General features: G+C 45.9%; 1 protein-coding gene across 3 annotated transcripts in view; it reads left to right on the top strand.

Annotated features, from left to right (window-relative positions):
- WNT9A (Wnt family member 9A) overlaps positions 1-15,223 on the top strand; it is a 57,052-nt gene that overhangs the window by 17,523 nt on the left and 24,306 nt on the right. Inside the window, exon 1 of one of the 3 annotated variants that reach the window (XM_035554333.2) lies at positions 11,498-11,712. The exons of the other annotated variants lie outside the window; for them this stretch is intronic. Coding sequence (XP_035410226.1) covers positions 11,666-11,712 — 47 coding nt within the window. The 5' untranslated portion in view covers positions 11,498-11,665. Of the gene's footprint in view, positions 1-11,497; positions 11,713-15,223 lie in introns of those variants that run through there. 3 annotated transcript variants of the gene reach the window in all.

The raw sequence follows: 15,223 nt of genomic DNA, 5'->3' as shown, positions 1-15,223 counted from the left end.
CCCAATAGATCTGTCAACTCAGCCGCAAAAGGTATTTCCGTCTGGGGAAAAATCTCCCCTAATTTTTTTTTACTCTCTTATTTGCAGACTGACAGGTTTCTAGCTAACAAGTGCTTTGTGTGTTTGAGTTGCTATCCTTCCCCCTTTGCCTGAGTCGTTCTCTTTCTTTCTTGGCCTGTGGTCCCCCTGAGTTCTTGCAGCCAGGAGACACTGAAATCATAAATGTGCAATATACAAGATGTATAAACATCTTATTCTCATGGATACTTCAATCTAAATGTTTTCCGAGGCCTTCCTTCAAGAGCGATTAGCCAGTAACCATGTCTGAAAGGTCGCAGCCTTGCTTCTACTTGCTCTGCTGCTCAGGATGCTAAAAGCGTGTTAGAGCTTCAGCAAAAGGCCTGAGATGCCATCACCATTCTCTAAGGCTACAGGGAGCATCTGTGTGTCCTCTTAGGCTTTGGACATTCATCTTGGAGCTCTGCCTGCCTCTATTAGTCATTGTGATAGCGTTGCCTGGAGCACCCAAATGTGACATGTATCAACTGGCATTTTGGCTGCACTAAGTGTAAGATTTTTCCAGTGTTGGTTTATATCTTTTTTTTTTCCTGAAGTGTGTGCATATTACTGTTATGATTTATTTTCAGGCTGTAACTTTGGTTTTATCACTTGAAATACTTTGGAAACTTGGAGGGCTTTTTTAATTAGTTGCAAGCCCTCTTTTAACTTGGAGGAAAATTCCAATGTGAAGAATGCTTTTGATTCACAAAGAAATTAGGTTGCTGAGCTCAGGTCGAAAGGTTTCCTCTCATCTCTGCATTATTTGGGCCTAACTTTCCTCCCTAAAGCTGCTGTTTGCATTGAAAAAAGTTGACTTTGCTTCTTGCTAGCTCCAGATTAGATCAGAGTTTGTTATTGAAATGTCAAGACTATCCATGTGGATGTGCAGCGAAAAGCTGGGTTGGAAGTCATGAGCATACAAAACTAATGTCTACTTAAACCCTCAGAGGAGGGATGAAGTGAATTGGTATAAGCTTACATAAATAGCTTTTGATGTGGTAGCAATAGTTTTGTGCTAGGACGGGTTACTCCTTCTCCTTTCTGCTTTGAAACCTATTGGTCAGCCTGTAGCGCAAAAAAAGTGACTGTCTCCTGGTGATTTCTTTGCTATAAAATATGTCCCTGATTTTAGTTTCAGTATTTCTTGTTGCTCCAGCTGCACAAGCAATATGCTGTTGGGGCACTTTCAACCACTGCTATTTTGAGGCTGGAGAGGGGTAAACTAGAGGGATTCCTTTCTCCGCCACTCAGAAAACAAACATCACTCTGGGGCTCATGGTGGAGAGAAAGCTGGCAAAGCAAGCGGGATCCTGCCACTCTTGTTCCTGTGATTCATTCTGCAGATCCACAAGTGTAACCCACCCTCGCGGGGCTGCAAGGAAGGGAGGTGTGAGACTTGTGGGTTCGCATCCCTTGGGGTTGGGGAGCAGGCATGGGAACTCTGGATATCTCCGTAACCTCAGGGAGAGCAGGGGAAGTCTTGGCACAAGGTGCGTGCTCTTGCAGGGATGAGGGATGAAGGTTGGGGGTGGGATGGTTTTCTTGATAATGGGCCAACTGGAAAGTCTCAAGTGCAGATGAAGAAAAGGGAAGGGGAATCTGATACTGTCTACCAGAGCAGAACGTATGCTCTGGGAGAAGGATGTAGCCAAGTTTCATTGCAGTGCTATGGGGTTTCAGCTTGGGATTAAATAGTGCTGTTTTCCAGTGATTTGCTGGGAAATCTTCACATTTGTAGAGCAGACCAAAGACATGCCTTATCTTGGTGCATGCATCTTTTTAAGCTTAAATATCCTGGAATCTCCTAAGTATCAGCTTGCACTCATAGCCCTCCTTTCAAATATGCTTTGCCACAGGTTTTGAGGGCAAACGTAACTCACGCTAAACTGAAATGCAAAGTATTGCTGGTGGTTCAGCTGGCTTTGGACTTCTTTTGTCCTGACTTTTTCGTCCTCTACATGTTACCTGGTGTTGAGTGGACAGCCTGCTTTCCCTGTACTTTAAGAAAACATGCTGAGGAGACTTCTTCATAGGGAAATTTTCTTTTCATGAACAAACAACAGAATTTGCTTGTGCTTCAGGATCACTCTATAGTTTTTGAGATTTGACTGTGTAGCTGCATGTCTTTGCAACGCTTAGAAATTAAGTTAGATTCTACCAGTCTGACTCTTTTTTTCAGCCCATTGGCTCTAATTCTAGATTCTGTGTAATAATGTCCTGCATCACCCTGGGGACAATGCCTCAGTCTCCAGACCCACTGAACGAGGTGGCATGTGGGAATTGTAAAGTGAGCCCATGTGCATTTTGAAGACAGATGGGAACTCTGTTTTGGGCTGGAGTTGCTCTGGTTGAGAGTGGCTCTAATGAATGAATATCTGTTGATGGAATACTCCAGGGAGGGGGTTCTCAGTGTTCGTTGCTACAATTGCATTAGGACATGAAGGGTTAAAGTGAAAAGGAAGGTAGAGGTCGTTCATGCAGACTTAGAGAGAAATGATTTTGTTTGGGGAATATGCCTGATCTGTCTTATAATTTGTCTTTGGCTGTTTGTAGCATTTTCATATCAGACAAATTCCACCTGCACTAAAGCATTGTCACAGGTAGCTTCATTTGATTGTATGTATATGCCACAAATCTCCCTGGTGTATATACTGCATGGGTATAGGTTGGAGTCCCTGGAATTTGCTTGTCCCTTGTAGTGCTGAACACAAGTTTCTGATAAACACATGGGAAAACTGAACATAACTATCGGAATGCATCTGCAAATGAATCCAGAAACAGTGTGAATTAGTGTGAGTGCTTAAAGCATCTGGAGATGCTTTTTAAATGCAGAATTATTGCTAATGTAAAGCTCCACAGTTACGTTTGAGAAACTTCAGAAGTAAGCTGCATGAGTAAACTCAGTCATCTCCTTTGTGCGTGTAGACTGCAACAGAATTTTGTTTCTGGATTGCATGCTAGTTTTGTTCTGCAGTGAATTGGCAATTATTAAATATTTCTTTATTCTCATTAACCATGGCTTATTTAGAACATGTTTTCCAGATTCTGTACTCAATTAAAAGTGCATTTGGTTCCTTGTGGGTGTTTTAAAGATGCTGAGACGGAGCTCAGACAATCTGCTTGAGAGTCCACATAAGCATCCTGTCAGATTCTTAAAGTCAGCTTTTATTTCATTACTTCTGATTACTTAAAATTTTATTATAACTTATTCCATGATTAGTTGCTGTCATTAGGGAAACACAAAAACTCAGTACTCAGGAAAATAAGGTGTGCTAATGGCTTGTGAAAGGCTATAAAAACTGACTGAATTTGCCTTGTATAGTTCCTTGCCTGAATGGGTTTTAACTTCCCAGCATGTTACTTGTCACAGCTGGCGCTTCCCTGCCTCCTTTCTGGAGGGAATCACTCTTTCTGGAGGGAACGAAGACAAGATGGGAGTCTGGAAGAGAATATCTAACACAGTGCTCCTTTGTAGAATGTTGTCACATGGCGGTTTGAGATAAAAACTGATTTCCTAAGGTGTGCACGTAGTTATGCTGATGTTTCCTGGCCCTTGAATGGATGAATTGCAAGTGACTTGTATAAAAAATTTTCATGACCACTTCCATTTCTCAAAACAGTTCACAAGGAATAATTTAAATAAAAGACTTTCAAATCACCATTTCTGTTTGACAGATGGACTCAAAAACATACTGAATTCAAGAGAAGTTTAGGATTATAAATTGTAGTTACTTTGAATGGGATGTTAGCTAAATGTCTTTGTGAATGTGGGCAAAACCAATCATCCAGTTCTGGGCTGGGAGATGGATTGTGTGTTTTCAGACCTTAAACAATTTATCCTGTAAGATGGACTATCAACCTAGGTCATTTTAGTAGAGGTGATTTCAGAAAGTGCACTGGTTGGATTTTGTTCTTCCCTGCTGGATATTTCCCTGGTGTGTAGATTTATGGAGCATCTTTCAAAGCTGCTGACCTTACTACAGTTTCTCAAAGTCAACTGAAATCTCTTGCCATTTGTTCAGATGGAACTTGATAAACTTTTTGTGGGAAATAGAAAATCCTGCTCTGTAGGTTTGTTGAGGAGAGTGGACCCAAAGTAATCTGGGGGATTTAAGGAGTAAAAATATTAAGACAAAGGGAAATGGGCTGTACTTTCCTTTTACCATAAGCACTCTGGGGGCTGTGTGCTGCATCAGATGTAACCATCTTCCCCTTTGGACTCTGGAAACTGCCATACCGACATTGAAATGGAATACTCAGTGTTCTGTGACATTGTTTTATATCACTTAATGCTATTCAGTAGGTGAAAACAGAGGATCAAGGATCACGGTGCTGTGCACCAACATATCTCATAGTGTACCTACCTCCAAGGCATTTTTGGGTAACCAATGATTTTAGGGCAGCCTTCCTGCTGTGCTGTTTGGCTAGCTGTTGGTAGGTAGTCTAGGAAGTGGGAACTGGCACCAGTTGGTTGAAGGTATCTTGGAGAAGGTTTGCATGCTGGGATAAATCCCAGTGTGTGGATCCCCTTCGCAGGAGAACTCTGCTTTTCTCCGTTCATATGTCTGCAGGGCAATGGGAAGGAGTGGGGTACTGTAGCTCTGCATTTGCTGGGACTTCTCTGTCAAGCATGTTCAACTTGCAAATCAAGTTACTTCCTCTCCTAGTTTGCTGTTCCTGAGGTCATCTTTTGCAGGCAGTGATTATACCTGAAGGCCTGCTCTGAGCTTCTTCTTGGGAGTGAGATGGAACAGTCCCAGCTTCATGAAGCATCCATCTCATGGAGCTGGGGAGCAGTTCTCTGCAACATGAGCTAAATGAATATGGATGCAGCTGTGGCATCCCACAGTGCTGTGACTTTATGTCCAGTCTTAAAGTGAGGCTTTATTCCCCCCTAAATTACCTTGAAATCTGTCAAAATGCTGTGAAGAACAGCTTTCGTGTTTGGTGAGGATTGGGTGGCAAGGCGCAGTGTGACATAATGTCTTTGCTCTCTGTAATCTTCTACCCCTTCCAACATCCAGGAACACAAGAGCCGATTCAATTCTTAATCTTGGTGTAATGAAACCACCTCGTGGTTTCTGTATTTGGGTTGATCTAAATTGGGATGGCAGCAGTTCCTGAATCCAACAGCTTTGGGCTATTTTAGGTGGTGAAAATCTGCCATTGGCACTATGTAAGGCATTTATAATTAACAAGCTAATTATGTAAAATGCACACTGTCCACTTGTTAAGATCTTCTTAAAGTTTCATAATCTAATCAGAATTTGCTATGTATAACACTTGGCTTGTTGTCCTCCTCCCTGCCTTTTTAATGCAACTTGGATGGATGGATGATCAATACAGGAAGGAAATGCTTTCCTTAATACTGGTTCAGGGAGCGTGCCCCACATACCTTTTTAATACAGTGGATAAAGGATTTTTTTTAAATTCTTGAGCACAACCACATTGCTCTGATGGACAATTTCTTCCCTTCTGCTAAGCAGCACTCAGAATAAAACTCTGGGCCTCCCTGGGCTTTTGTACTTTGGTTAATTTGACTTCTGTTTGTATAAATTTTATATAGTGTAATAAAAAGATGTGCTTGCTGCAGTCACAAAGCATCCTGAGGTTATTTACCTGAAGTGTTGGCTGAGGTAGGTCTGGCTGAGGTTCGTGCTGATATTCTGTAGTCCAGTCACCTTCAAAAGGTAAGTGAGGATCCTGCCAGCAGCACAGGTCTGTTAAAGATATCTTGGCTATCTATATCAATTTATTCATCATGTGTGATTGGCCACTGTTGCAGTGTCTGCATCTTCCACAAAGCAGCATGGATTCACTCCTTTGAGGAAGGGTTGTGCTGTTTCTATTGTGGTGTTGGGCCTGGGTCTTTTTTACTGGTGGGGAATGGACGTTGGGAAGTTGATAGCTGGTGTTCACATTGTTGGTTCTTTCCTTCTTGCTCTCATTGGGATAAATTGTGGATTGGATGAGTGGTGTTTTGGGGTTCAGGGGAGATTGAGAAGAGGGAGAGCAGCGTTGTTCAATGGATGGCAGTGAGGGAAGGCCCTTGCATCTGGAGTAGAAAACAACAAGGATTATGGTGTTGGCTGGCTTCAAGGGAACTTGTCCTGCAGTGTGGGATACCTTACAAGAACACGGTCTCCTTCCCTGTTGACTTACCAGATAAAGATAAGTCTGAAACCTTCCTTGGCCAGAGCTAGTTGGTTTGGCTGGAGACCTGACCCTTGGAGTTTCATTTGGAGCTTGTAAAAACCCCAGAACTGCAAAGCTCCTTCAGAAAGGCATGCATGAGACGCCCCTTGTCACAGAAAGGTCTTAATGTGAGAACCTTTCAAGGTCTTCCTGTCTAGTTTTGTAAGGAACCAGCCTCTGCTCACAGTTGATTCCCACAATCTCTGTTGGGCTCAGAACAAGGATAGACCTGTACCATCCCATAAGCATAACATGTTGCATGCATCCTGCTCTCTCCAGTGCCCAGAAAGTTTGTTTTTTCACCTGTTTAGTTTTTAAATCTTCCACGAGGATAATGTGACATTAGAGTGGAAAAGCTATCGCTGCTGTGCAGGGGAGGAATTGCAGAGCCGTAAACTGCTCCTAAAATAGATCAGATGATGTGTCAAACCGCCCAACCATCTAAATACTCCACGAGCTGACCTCCATGTGATATCAAATAGGGGCTCGGTGAAATGTTTTGAGGGAGGGGGAGGTGAATCCCCCCCTCCAGCCTGAACCTGCGCACTTGTTGCTAGAAGTTGTCATTAGTCCGTGAGCTGATTAGGAAAATGTTGAGCCAGTCTCTGTGGCTGGGACCTTCAGGTTCTGAGTGTTATAGCTGGGGGTGGGGAGGGAGGAGAAAACTCCTTCTCCAGTTGTTTTTCTGTCCTGAGGAGCCCTGCGTTCACTGATTTCCCCAAAGGGTTAATTTCAGCCTTTCAGCCCCCCAGTTTTTGGGGTTTGTGTTGTCTGTAACCTTTATTTTTTGTCACTGCCGCACTGTTGGAACGTGCGTGCACATAAGGCTATCTACAGACAGCAAGGGAAGCGGCTGCGCTGGCTACGAGGAGTTTCTTCCCTTGCTGCCAATCTCTGTGGTCTGGGCAAGGGCAGCTCTATAACTGTGGCATCTGCTGAGAACAGACCGGGCAGTGTTTGGTACGGACAGCACGATTTATACGACAGACAGACTGAGGAGGGGAGGAAAGGAAGAAGCTGAGTCCTGCAGTGTGGTGCGTGCTGTGGAGCTGTTAAATTTGGGAGATAAGGCTTAACAAAGGGCTGGCCGAGGTGTTAGGGAGACAAATGGCTGATTCATTATGAAGTCAGATGCGTTCCCTGGCAGGGGCGGGTGGGAGAGACTGACACTGACACATGGCTGGCTGTGCTGGTGCTGGAGCCGTGCGAGGCATGCCCACGTCCCGGCGTGCTGGGGGCTGCTGTGGGTGGGAGGCTTGCTGGGGACGTGGTGGGGTGCTGGGGCCGCAGAGCTGGGGTGGACAAAGTGAGCACAGCAGCAGGAACCGCTCCGAGGAAAGAGGGGTGCTCTGATCGTGTGAATCCATCTGCACGGTGTTGGTGGTGTGTGCTTGGGGTCGCTGGGATGGTTCATACTTCCATCCAGAGTGTAGGTGGGTTAAATGCTGCACCCAAGGCAAGGTCCTGCAGTGCTTCTCGAGCAGGTTCCTGGCTCAAGTGCTGAGAACATAGCAGAATCACAGCGGGAGAGGTTGGCGGGATCTCTGGGTCCGTTGGGTCCAACCCCTGCTCCAGTAGGGCCACCCAGAGCAGGGTGCCCAGGACCATGGCCAGACATCTTTTGAAGATCCCCAAGGGGCTTTCAAGGAGACGTAATTCTGCCATACAGGGTCAAACTGAAGGTGTCTTCATCCAGGCATATATATCTAGGGACTCCAAGGAGAAATGGGAATAATGATTTGTCTCATGGCTTATACTGCTTGCTTTGGGCATTCAGTGCTGTCCTGAACCTATTATCATTATTTTTTTAATGTTGCACCTCACCTGCATGAGCAGGTCTGATCCCTGCATTACCCTGAGCAAAACTGCCCAGCCCTGGGCAGGTCTGCAGGGCTTCGGTGGGCTTCATGCAGAAGCCTGAGTGGTAGAGAGCCAGAAGGATGGACAGAAATTGCTTTGGGCACCTTGTGAAGGAGTGCCCTTACCCCATGTGGGATGCTTTCCATTGCTGCCTTTGTGAACATAACGGAACACCAGTGCAAGAAGCACAATTAGCAGACATCTACAGGGTTTATTTTTAGTCCTCACTGTTTACGTTTCAAATTCTAAATATCCTTTGCTTAAGGGCAACTCTTCCCAGACAAGGGCATGTACCAAGAAAGACCATGAACTTGGATTTCCTTTGCTTAGAACAGGAAAGCAAAGCTGTTGCTGTAGGTTTATATCACAGATGACTTTCTGCCTTTTGGGAATTTGGTCTTCATTGTAGGAGTAGACGTAACAGTTTGATGTGGCTTAACCCTTTGTTGCAAGAAAATTGTGCAACTGCTGTGTTCCCTTGGGTGATCTGTTAGATATGTGGTCTTCTGGTCCTCAGCCCCACCAGAAATTATTTAAAAGCAAGAGGAGGGATGCTTATGTAGATTTCTGTAAAGATGATCTAGAAATGTTCCTTGTTTTTATGTTGTGGGGAGCTGTTAGGCCCATTTCTGGATTAAAGTGAGCTGCTGTAATCCCCCTGTCTGGGAGGGAGCAGAGTTGCTGTGGTGTTTTTTACTGCAGCAGGGATCTGAGGTCCTGGGATGTGGGGGGTGTCTGTCAGTGTAAACAACAACAAAAATGCCCCTCCTTCCAACAAACAAAAAACAAGCCAAAAAAAGCCACCGCAAGGTGGTTATTTTCCTGCTAGGAGGGGAAGTTTGGTGTTACTACAGGGCATAAACATGTGTATGGTCATCTCTCAGCATTTCGTCCTATCAGAAAATATTCTGAAAACCTCTTTCCTCCTTCCACCCCACGTGGCCCTAAAAGGGTTAAAATAAACCTTTTATTCTCTTCTCCAGGCTCATTTCTTCCTCTTCTCCCATCGCACTGCTCCCCTCTTCCCTTTTCCCTGCACCGAAACTCCCAGCTACGGGTTGCCTACGGTCTAGTAGGACATGTGCCAAGTAACTTTTTTTAAAAAGCCAAAAAAATAAAATAAAAATCAAGCAGTGGCCAGAACAGAGGGCAGGTGGGGGGCCAGGAGCTGTCCAGCTGGGGAGGGGGGCACCGGTGGGGGGCTGATTCCTGGCACAAGCTGAGGAGGGCGAAGTTTAAAGCTGTCTTAAATCGGGAGCAAAAGCCCCTGCTGCTGCCTGGCCCATGCATTCCACTGGCACCGCAGTTCACTGGCTAGTTTTAAGTTGGGTTAAAAATCCCCCATAAATCTGGCTGATTGCTGCTTCATTCTTGAGAGGATGAAGGGGAGAGGAAACAACTTTCCCCTCCTCTTCTCCCCCCACCTCCCTCCTTCAGCTCTGCCCACTTGCAGGCACAAGCAGTTCTTGGGGTCGAGGGACCTGGGAGCTCCCAGCTGATGGCCACCGGGTTGTAACAACACCACCTGAAAGTGTATAGTTTAGTGACACTTCTGAAGGTCATTTGGGAGCCCCTTCATTTGTTCAGCCCCTTCCGGCGTGAGCCATGCAAATTACAAGGGTATATTGAAAAGAAAAGACTCACAGAGCTGGTCCTACATCTGTCCTCACCCTGTGTCATCTCCTTGCTGGTAAATCTCGTCTCTGCCACTTGCCTAAAATAAGACGTCCCTTGCTCTCGTGGACTGGAAACTTGCTGAATATGGTTTGTTGTAAGGAGAGGGAGGAAGAAGGAGCGGTAGCTTAGCCTTGTGGTTCAGGCACAACCCATGGGCTGAAAGACCAGAGTTTGGTTCCTTCATCTGCTGTCGGGTTTCTCTGATTGCTCATGTCCTCCTTGCTGGGGAAGGTGGGGGAGGGAGAAGGGAAGGCACACTTCCTTCAGGGAGTGCTGTCATTCATAACCTGCACTGCTCTCCTGCCCTGCATGGGTGGGAAATGCTGCAGCCTAAGTATTTGCTTGTGGTGTTTCTGGTTGCCACAGGGCAAAAATAGCTGTTGCTCATGACACCTTGGTTCCATAAGTTGTACACAGGAATGTGCCTTCCCAAGAACATCCCCAGCCCCCCACGTCTCCATATCTGAACAAAGTCACGTATTCCCTGCTTTCTTTGAACTATTTTGCCTTTAATAGCTAAACCTTTATATGCTGTGTGCTGATTTTTATTTTTTTGGTAATTTATGCAGAAGTTAAGGGTATGCTTTGGCATGAGGTTATATGGAAGCTTATTTATACACACAGCAAGTGTTCTGTATCTGGGAGGCAACCCTCCCTGTCTTGCCCCATTCACAGAAAAATCCCTTCTGATCTGCTGTGAGAACTTCTCTGTTGGGCTGGTGGGGCCACCTCTCTTCTCGGGTAGGACGGCTGGCTTGTGGGGTGGATTTCTCTTGCTTGGACCGCTGCATTCAGCAGCCTGGGAGAAGTCCTCTAGCTCCTGGGTGAACTTCAGCTAAGGCGGGAAACTTGGACGTAAATGGCTTCTGTGGTAACGCCTGGGTCTGAAAAGAGCTTAGTGACTTGGGATCAAAGAGCGGTGAATGCTAGAAGCATTGCTCCAACCTTGCACGTGTGAGTGTGAGAAGCATTCAGGAGGGCTGTGTGGGACAGGAAAAGCTAGAGATTTGCAGCAAAATCTCCTCCATCCCCTTAGCCAGGATGATGAGAGCCTGGAGGGAACCTCTGTAGGTCTGTCCAGGCAAAGGAGTGATTCAAGACAGGTTAAATGACCAAAGCCTACAAGAATCTACACACTTTTATCTCCTTAAGAAGTATGCTCAGATTTTCTTTTTAAGTCTGGTGGAGACTGATGCTTCCTTCCCTGGTAAGTGGGGTCTCTTGGTCTGGAAATTCCCCCAGGCTGTAGTTTGTCTCCCCTTTATACTCCTGATTCCCACATTCAGGTCTCCCCTTTATACTCCTGATTCCCACATTCAGAAGCAGAACCAGGACATTGAAGACATTTCCCATCCTTTACTTGCAAGGATCATGAGCATAGGGTATGGCTGCTTTCCATCTGCTCCTGTCATGTGCTGCTGGAAGCATGTCATGCTGTAGCTGTCTATCTGGTGGGGGCTGCTGCTTGCTTCTTTGCAACCAGAAGCTGCAACTGAGTTGTGTGTGCTACTGGCTAAAGAGGACGCCCATGTCTGAGGGGTTTCTATCTAGAGAAATGCTCTGGGGTTGTGTACCATGGTACTGAGGAGGAGATAAGGATCGAATTAGCAGTTAGGACATACGTGTCTTGAGAATCACAGTGTTTGTAACTTAGGTTTCCAAATGTATGTTTGTTTGTTTCTGTTTCATGTCTCCAACAGCAAGGCACTATTGTTTGTGGAGAACGGCATGGAGAGCAAAAACGGGTGCGCACAAAACAGCGAGGTGGTTAGGATTGACCTTGAAGGATGTGCACAAAAGGCAGTGGTCTGTGTATGATGGAAAGAAGGAACCAAATACCTTCAAGGGTTATCTTCATGGAGGAACTTACTTCATGCTAAGATTTCACGATATTGTAGAAGCTGAAAAATCCTTGCTGAGGTTTGAAGAATACCTTGCATTATTTTTTTGAAGGGGTTCCATGGGACATGGGATTCTTATTTATTTTTTTTGGCGTGTGTTCATTAGCCAAAGTAGGAAATATTTGGTTTTGTAGCTTGGAGGATTGCAGTGGATTTTTAAACCAGTTTGTGTGGTGTTGGGTTTTGTGATCTTGGTAAGGCGGCAATAGATGCCAATACCTGAATGCTGGGGTGAGCACTGTGTATTGGAGCAAAAATGCTTAGTTCTGACTTTAGGGAACAGAAAGAAAACTGGGGAACTAATGTTTTAGTATCACAGGGGAAAAGACTTCTCTGACTTGAAATGATTTGGGGCTCACCTGTGCTTTGCAAGCTCTGGCAAGAGCAGAGCTGAGTTTGGTGGGTGCCCTTCTGACAGTTCTGTTCGAAGGATGTTGAGTTACAGTGTGGGCACAATGGTGGCATCTGTACATGTGACTGCTTAAAAAAAAATCCACAACACACCACACATTCCAGAACGAGATGGTTGGCCATGGAAGAATCAACTGTTCTACCAAATATCTATTCCTAGTTTTCTTGGACTTTTGACCTGTTATATTTCAAACAGCAATTACCCTTTTTGGGATGGGGAGGGAGCATGGTAGATCACTTTAGGAAAGCCTCTTTGTAGTGTGGCAGTGGGGGAGAGAGGACAACTGTAGGTTGTTGGATGCAAGAACCAATTATATGCCTGGTGGTCCAGCATAACTCTGTCTGGCTCCTTGAGTTTTGGAGTCATTAGTTTAGGTGTTGCAGTGACAACGGCTAGTGTGTGCGCTGTTTGTCAACTTGTCAGAACCTGTTTTTATTATTATTAGAAGAAATGAAAGAAGCGGTGGAAAGAGAAGAACAAGAAGAGTGGATACCACAAGAAAAGCATTCAAGTAAAAAGTGAAAATACAATTATCTGAGTCCTCGTACAGATGTACCAGAGAAATCTCCTAGCAGAGGAGGAAGTTCTGGGATAGGAATACAGTATTTCAGCAGGCTGGCCTTTGGGGGTGCATATAGCAGAGGTGTTTTCTCGCAGGAAAGCAGTTCACCTTGGCTCGTGTCTCTGGCACTTGCAGAGGAAACTCTTGAGCATGTCAAAAATGAGAATGCACTCACAGGTCTGTGCAGATGTCATCCTTCTGTCTTGTCCCACTCAAATTCCCATCAGGAAAATCCCCAGTTAAATGCAGGTATGCTCAGGAAAGAATGAGCTGATGAGGCAATGAAAACCCTTGACTTCCAAAATGAGCTGAAAATGGGATCCACCTGAAATTACCTCTCTGGCAGGGCAATGAGTCCATGTTGCTACAGGCACTTATCGGTGTGGGATGTGCAATGTGGGATTGTGCAGTGCACAACCAAGGCAGCTGAATGCCACTAGCAGTGGTTGTGCAAACCTAACAGTTCTTGCCGCTCACAGCCAGTGATAATAAACCTTCTGGCCTCAAACTAGCGAGGGATTGAACTGGAAGGAGATTTGGAAGGCGAACAATGCACATGATGTTGCAAACTGCCTCTGAGATAGGCAATATGGCACTGAGCAACCAGGTCCTTCCTGAGGGCTGGATGGTGCAAGTGTGCTGCTCAGAGCAGAAGTCAGGTGAGGTGCACAGAGAAAGATCTGGACAAGATCTGAAGCACAGGTTGATTCCCTTGGCTTTGTAGCCCTCAGATTGTCCTCAGTTAAATTTCACAGAGCTTCCTGGGTTGGGTGAAATGAGCTATTTGGTCTCTGTCCAGTTTTCTAGAGGACAAACACCTTTGCCTGATGTTCAGCCCCCTCAATTCAAAATAATACAATAGCACAGAGTGCTGGCTGGCACTTTAATCCTAATTATGGATTAGGTGAACATAAAAAAAAAAACATATTAAAAATAGCCAGCCTCCCTTTTCCCCTATCGTGAAAGATTTTCATGGAAGAAACAGCTCGGTCTTTGTGAGGAGCTGAGAAAGCATCCGACTCTGACACCGTTGCCTTATGGGACCTCACTCAGCCTAGGTTGCATAAAAGGGCTTTATGGGATTACAAAGGTTCCATGCAGCGGCAGCTCCAAGGCAGCATTTCAGGTGGGGGCACTGGCGCTCCCTGGCTCCGCCTGTGCGTGTTTATGATTGATGCCACGCTCTGAGGAGTGCCACCTCACCTTGCTGGAGCTGAGGCTGCTGCATGGGTCGCCCTGTGGAAATGGGCACGGATCCAGCGTTGGGAGGAGAAAACATGTTCGTGTGTTTATGCTGCTGGTTTCGCTCGTGGAGGTCTTCACCTGGAGGAGCTTCCCTGCCTGATGGTTGGAAGAAGTCCCTTTCCACTTTCCCCTAAATTTTCTCCTCCTTGTGTTCTCCTGGAGATGCTTTCCAAATTCACTTGCTTCGCTCTGATTCACAGCAGCTTGAAAGCCAGTGCAGTGAGCCAGGCAGGGATGGACAGGTCCCCATTGAGCAGCATGTTGCACGGCTGGTTCCTCACCTGGTTGTATGTTATGTCCCCTTTTCTGTACTGGGCAAGGACTTGCGGAGAATGTGCTCCTCAACATAGAGATAAGTCAGGAAACAGGCTGAAAGGGTGGAAAAAGGTGTTCTGCCTTTCTTCCAGAGCATCGTGCTGGAGGAATCATTTTGTGATGTTCGTTGGGGTGAAGTGAGAGTTTGCACTCCGGCCCACCATGTGCACCTTGCTGTGGTGTCTGTGTGTCCCAGTTATCAGAGCTGGTGAGCTTCTTCCTGAGCCTTTGAAAATGGACATTGATAATTAGTCCACTTAATGCCTCAATTTCCTATTGTTTTCCAGGACCTTCCATCAGCTCATTGTAAGCAGGTGCTGGAAGCCTGTCCTCTGGCTGTGTGCAGCACATACATGAATCTGATTTTCTACCTTCCCCTTGTCCCAGGCTCTTTACTTTGTTTTCATTTAGGAGATTCTTACTGGGATCCGCTTAGAGCTGCGTGCAGTTGGGCTGTGCTCTCAGCAAGTTTTACCAGACTGCTCTATGAGAAACCACACAAAAATATCTGGAAGCCAAGCATCCAGGGGGAGGGTGAGGAAGGGGCTCCAAAGTGCTGATTGCTCTGCAGAAATCATGGCCGTGGGATCAATTCTTGTACGGCTGCTCCCTGCAGTAACTGACCTGCTACGTGATATTCAGAGCTTGTTTTCCAGAGCATGCAGCTGACTGGTACCAGCTCAGCTGGAAAGGTAAACTGGGAGAGGGGGAGCTGTGGGAAATGCTCCTACACTTCCTCCCTTTCCCTTGCTAGCTGAGGGTATCCCTTGCACTAGTTATGGTGCCTGCAGGAATGAACCCTCCAAGAAAAAGTATTGACAAGGTCCAGGAATGAATGTCCTCGAGATTTTGTTACAGGTCTTTGCTACTACAAAGCTTGGACCAAGCCACCTTTCTCATAAACAAGCCACAGGGGCCGGGTGACGTGCTGTTTCCTTGGGCGGCAGTCGAGCCCGAGGGTTAATATTTGTATGTGTTTCAGATGGAGCTTGCTGC

This window comes from Cygnus atratus, chromosome 2, assembly GCF_013377495.2.
Source record: "Cygnus atratus isolate AKBS03 ecotype Queensland, Australia chromosome 2, CAtr_DNAZoo_HiC_assembly, whole genome shotgun sequence".
Classification (NCBI taxonomy): domain Eukaryota; kingdom Metazoa; phylum Chordata; class Aves; order Anseriformes; family Anatidae; genus Cygnus; species Cygnus atratus.
This window is presented reverse-complemented; position numbering and strand designations above follow the sequence as displayed.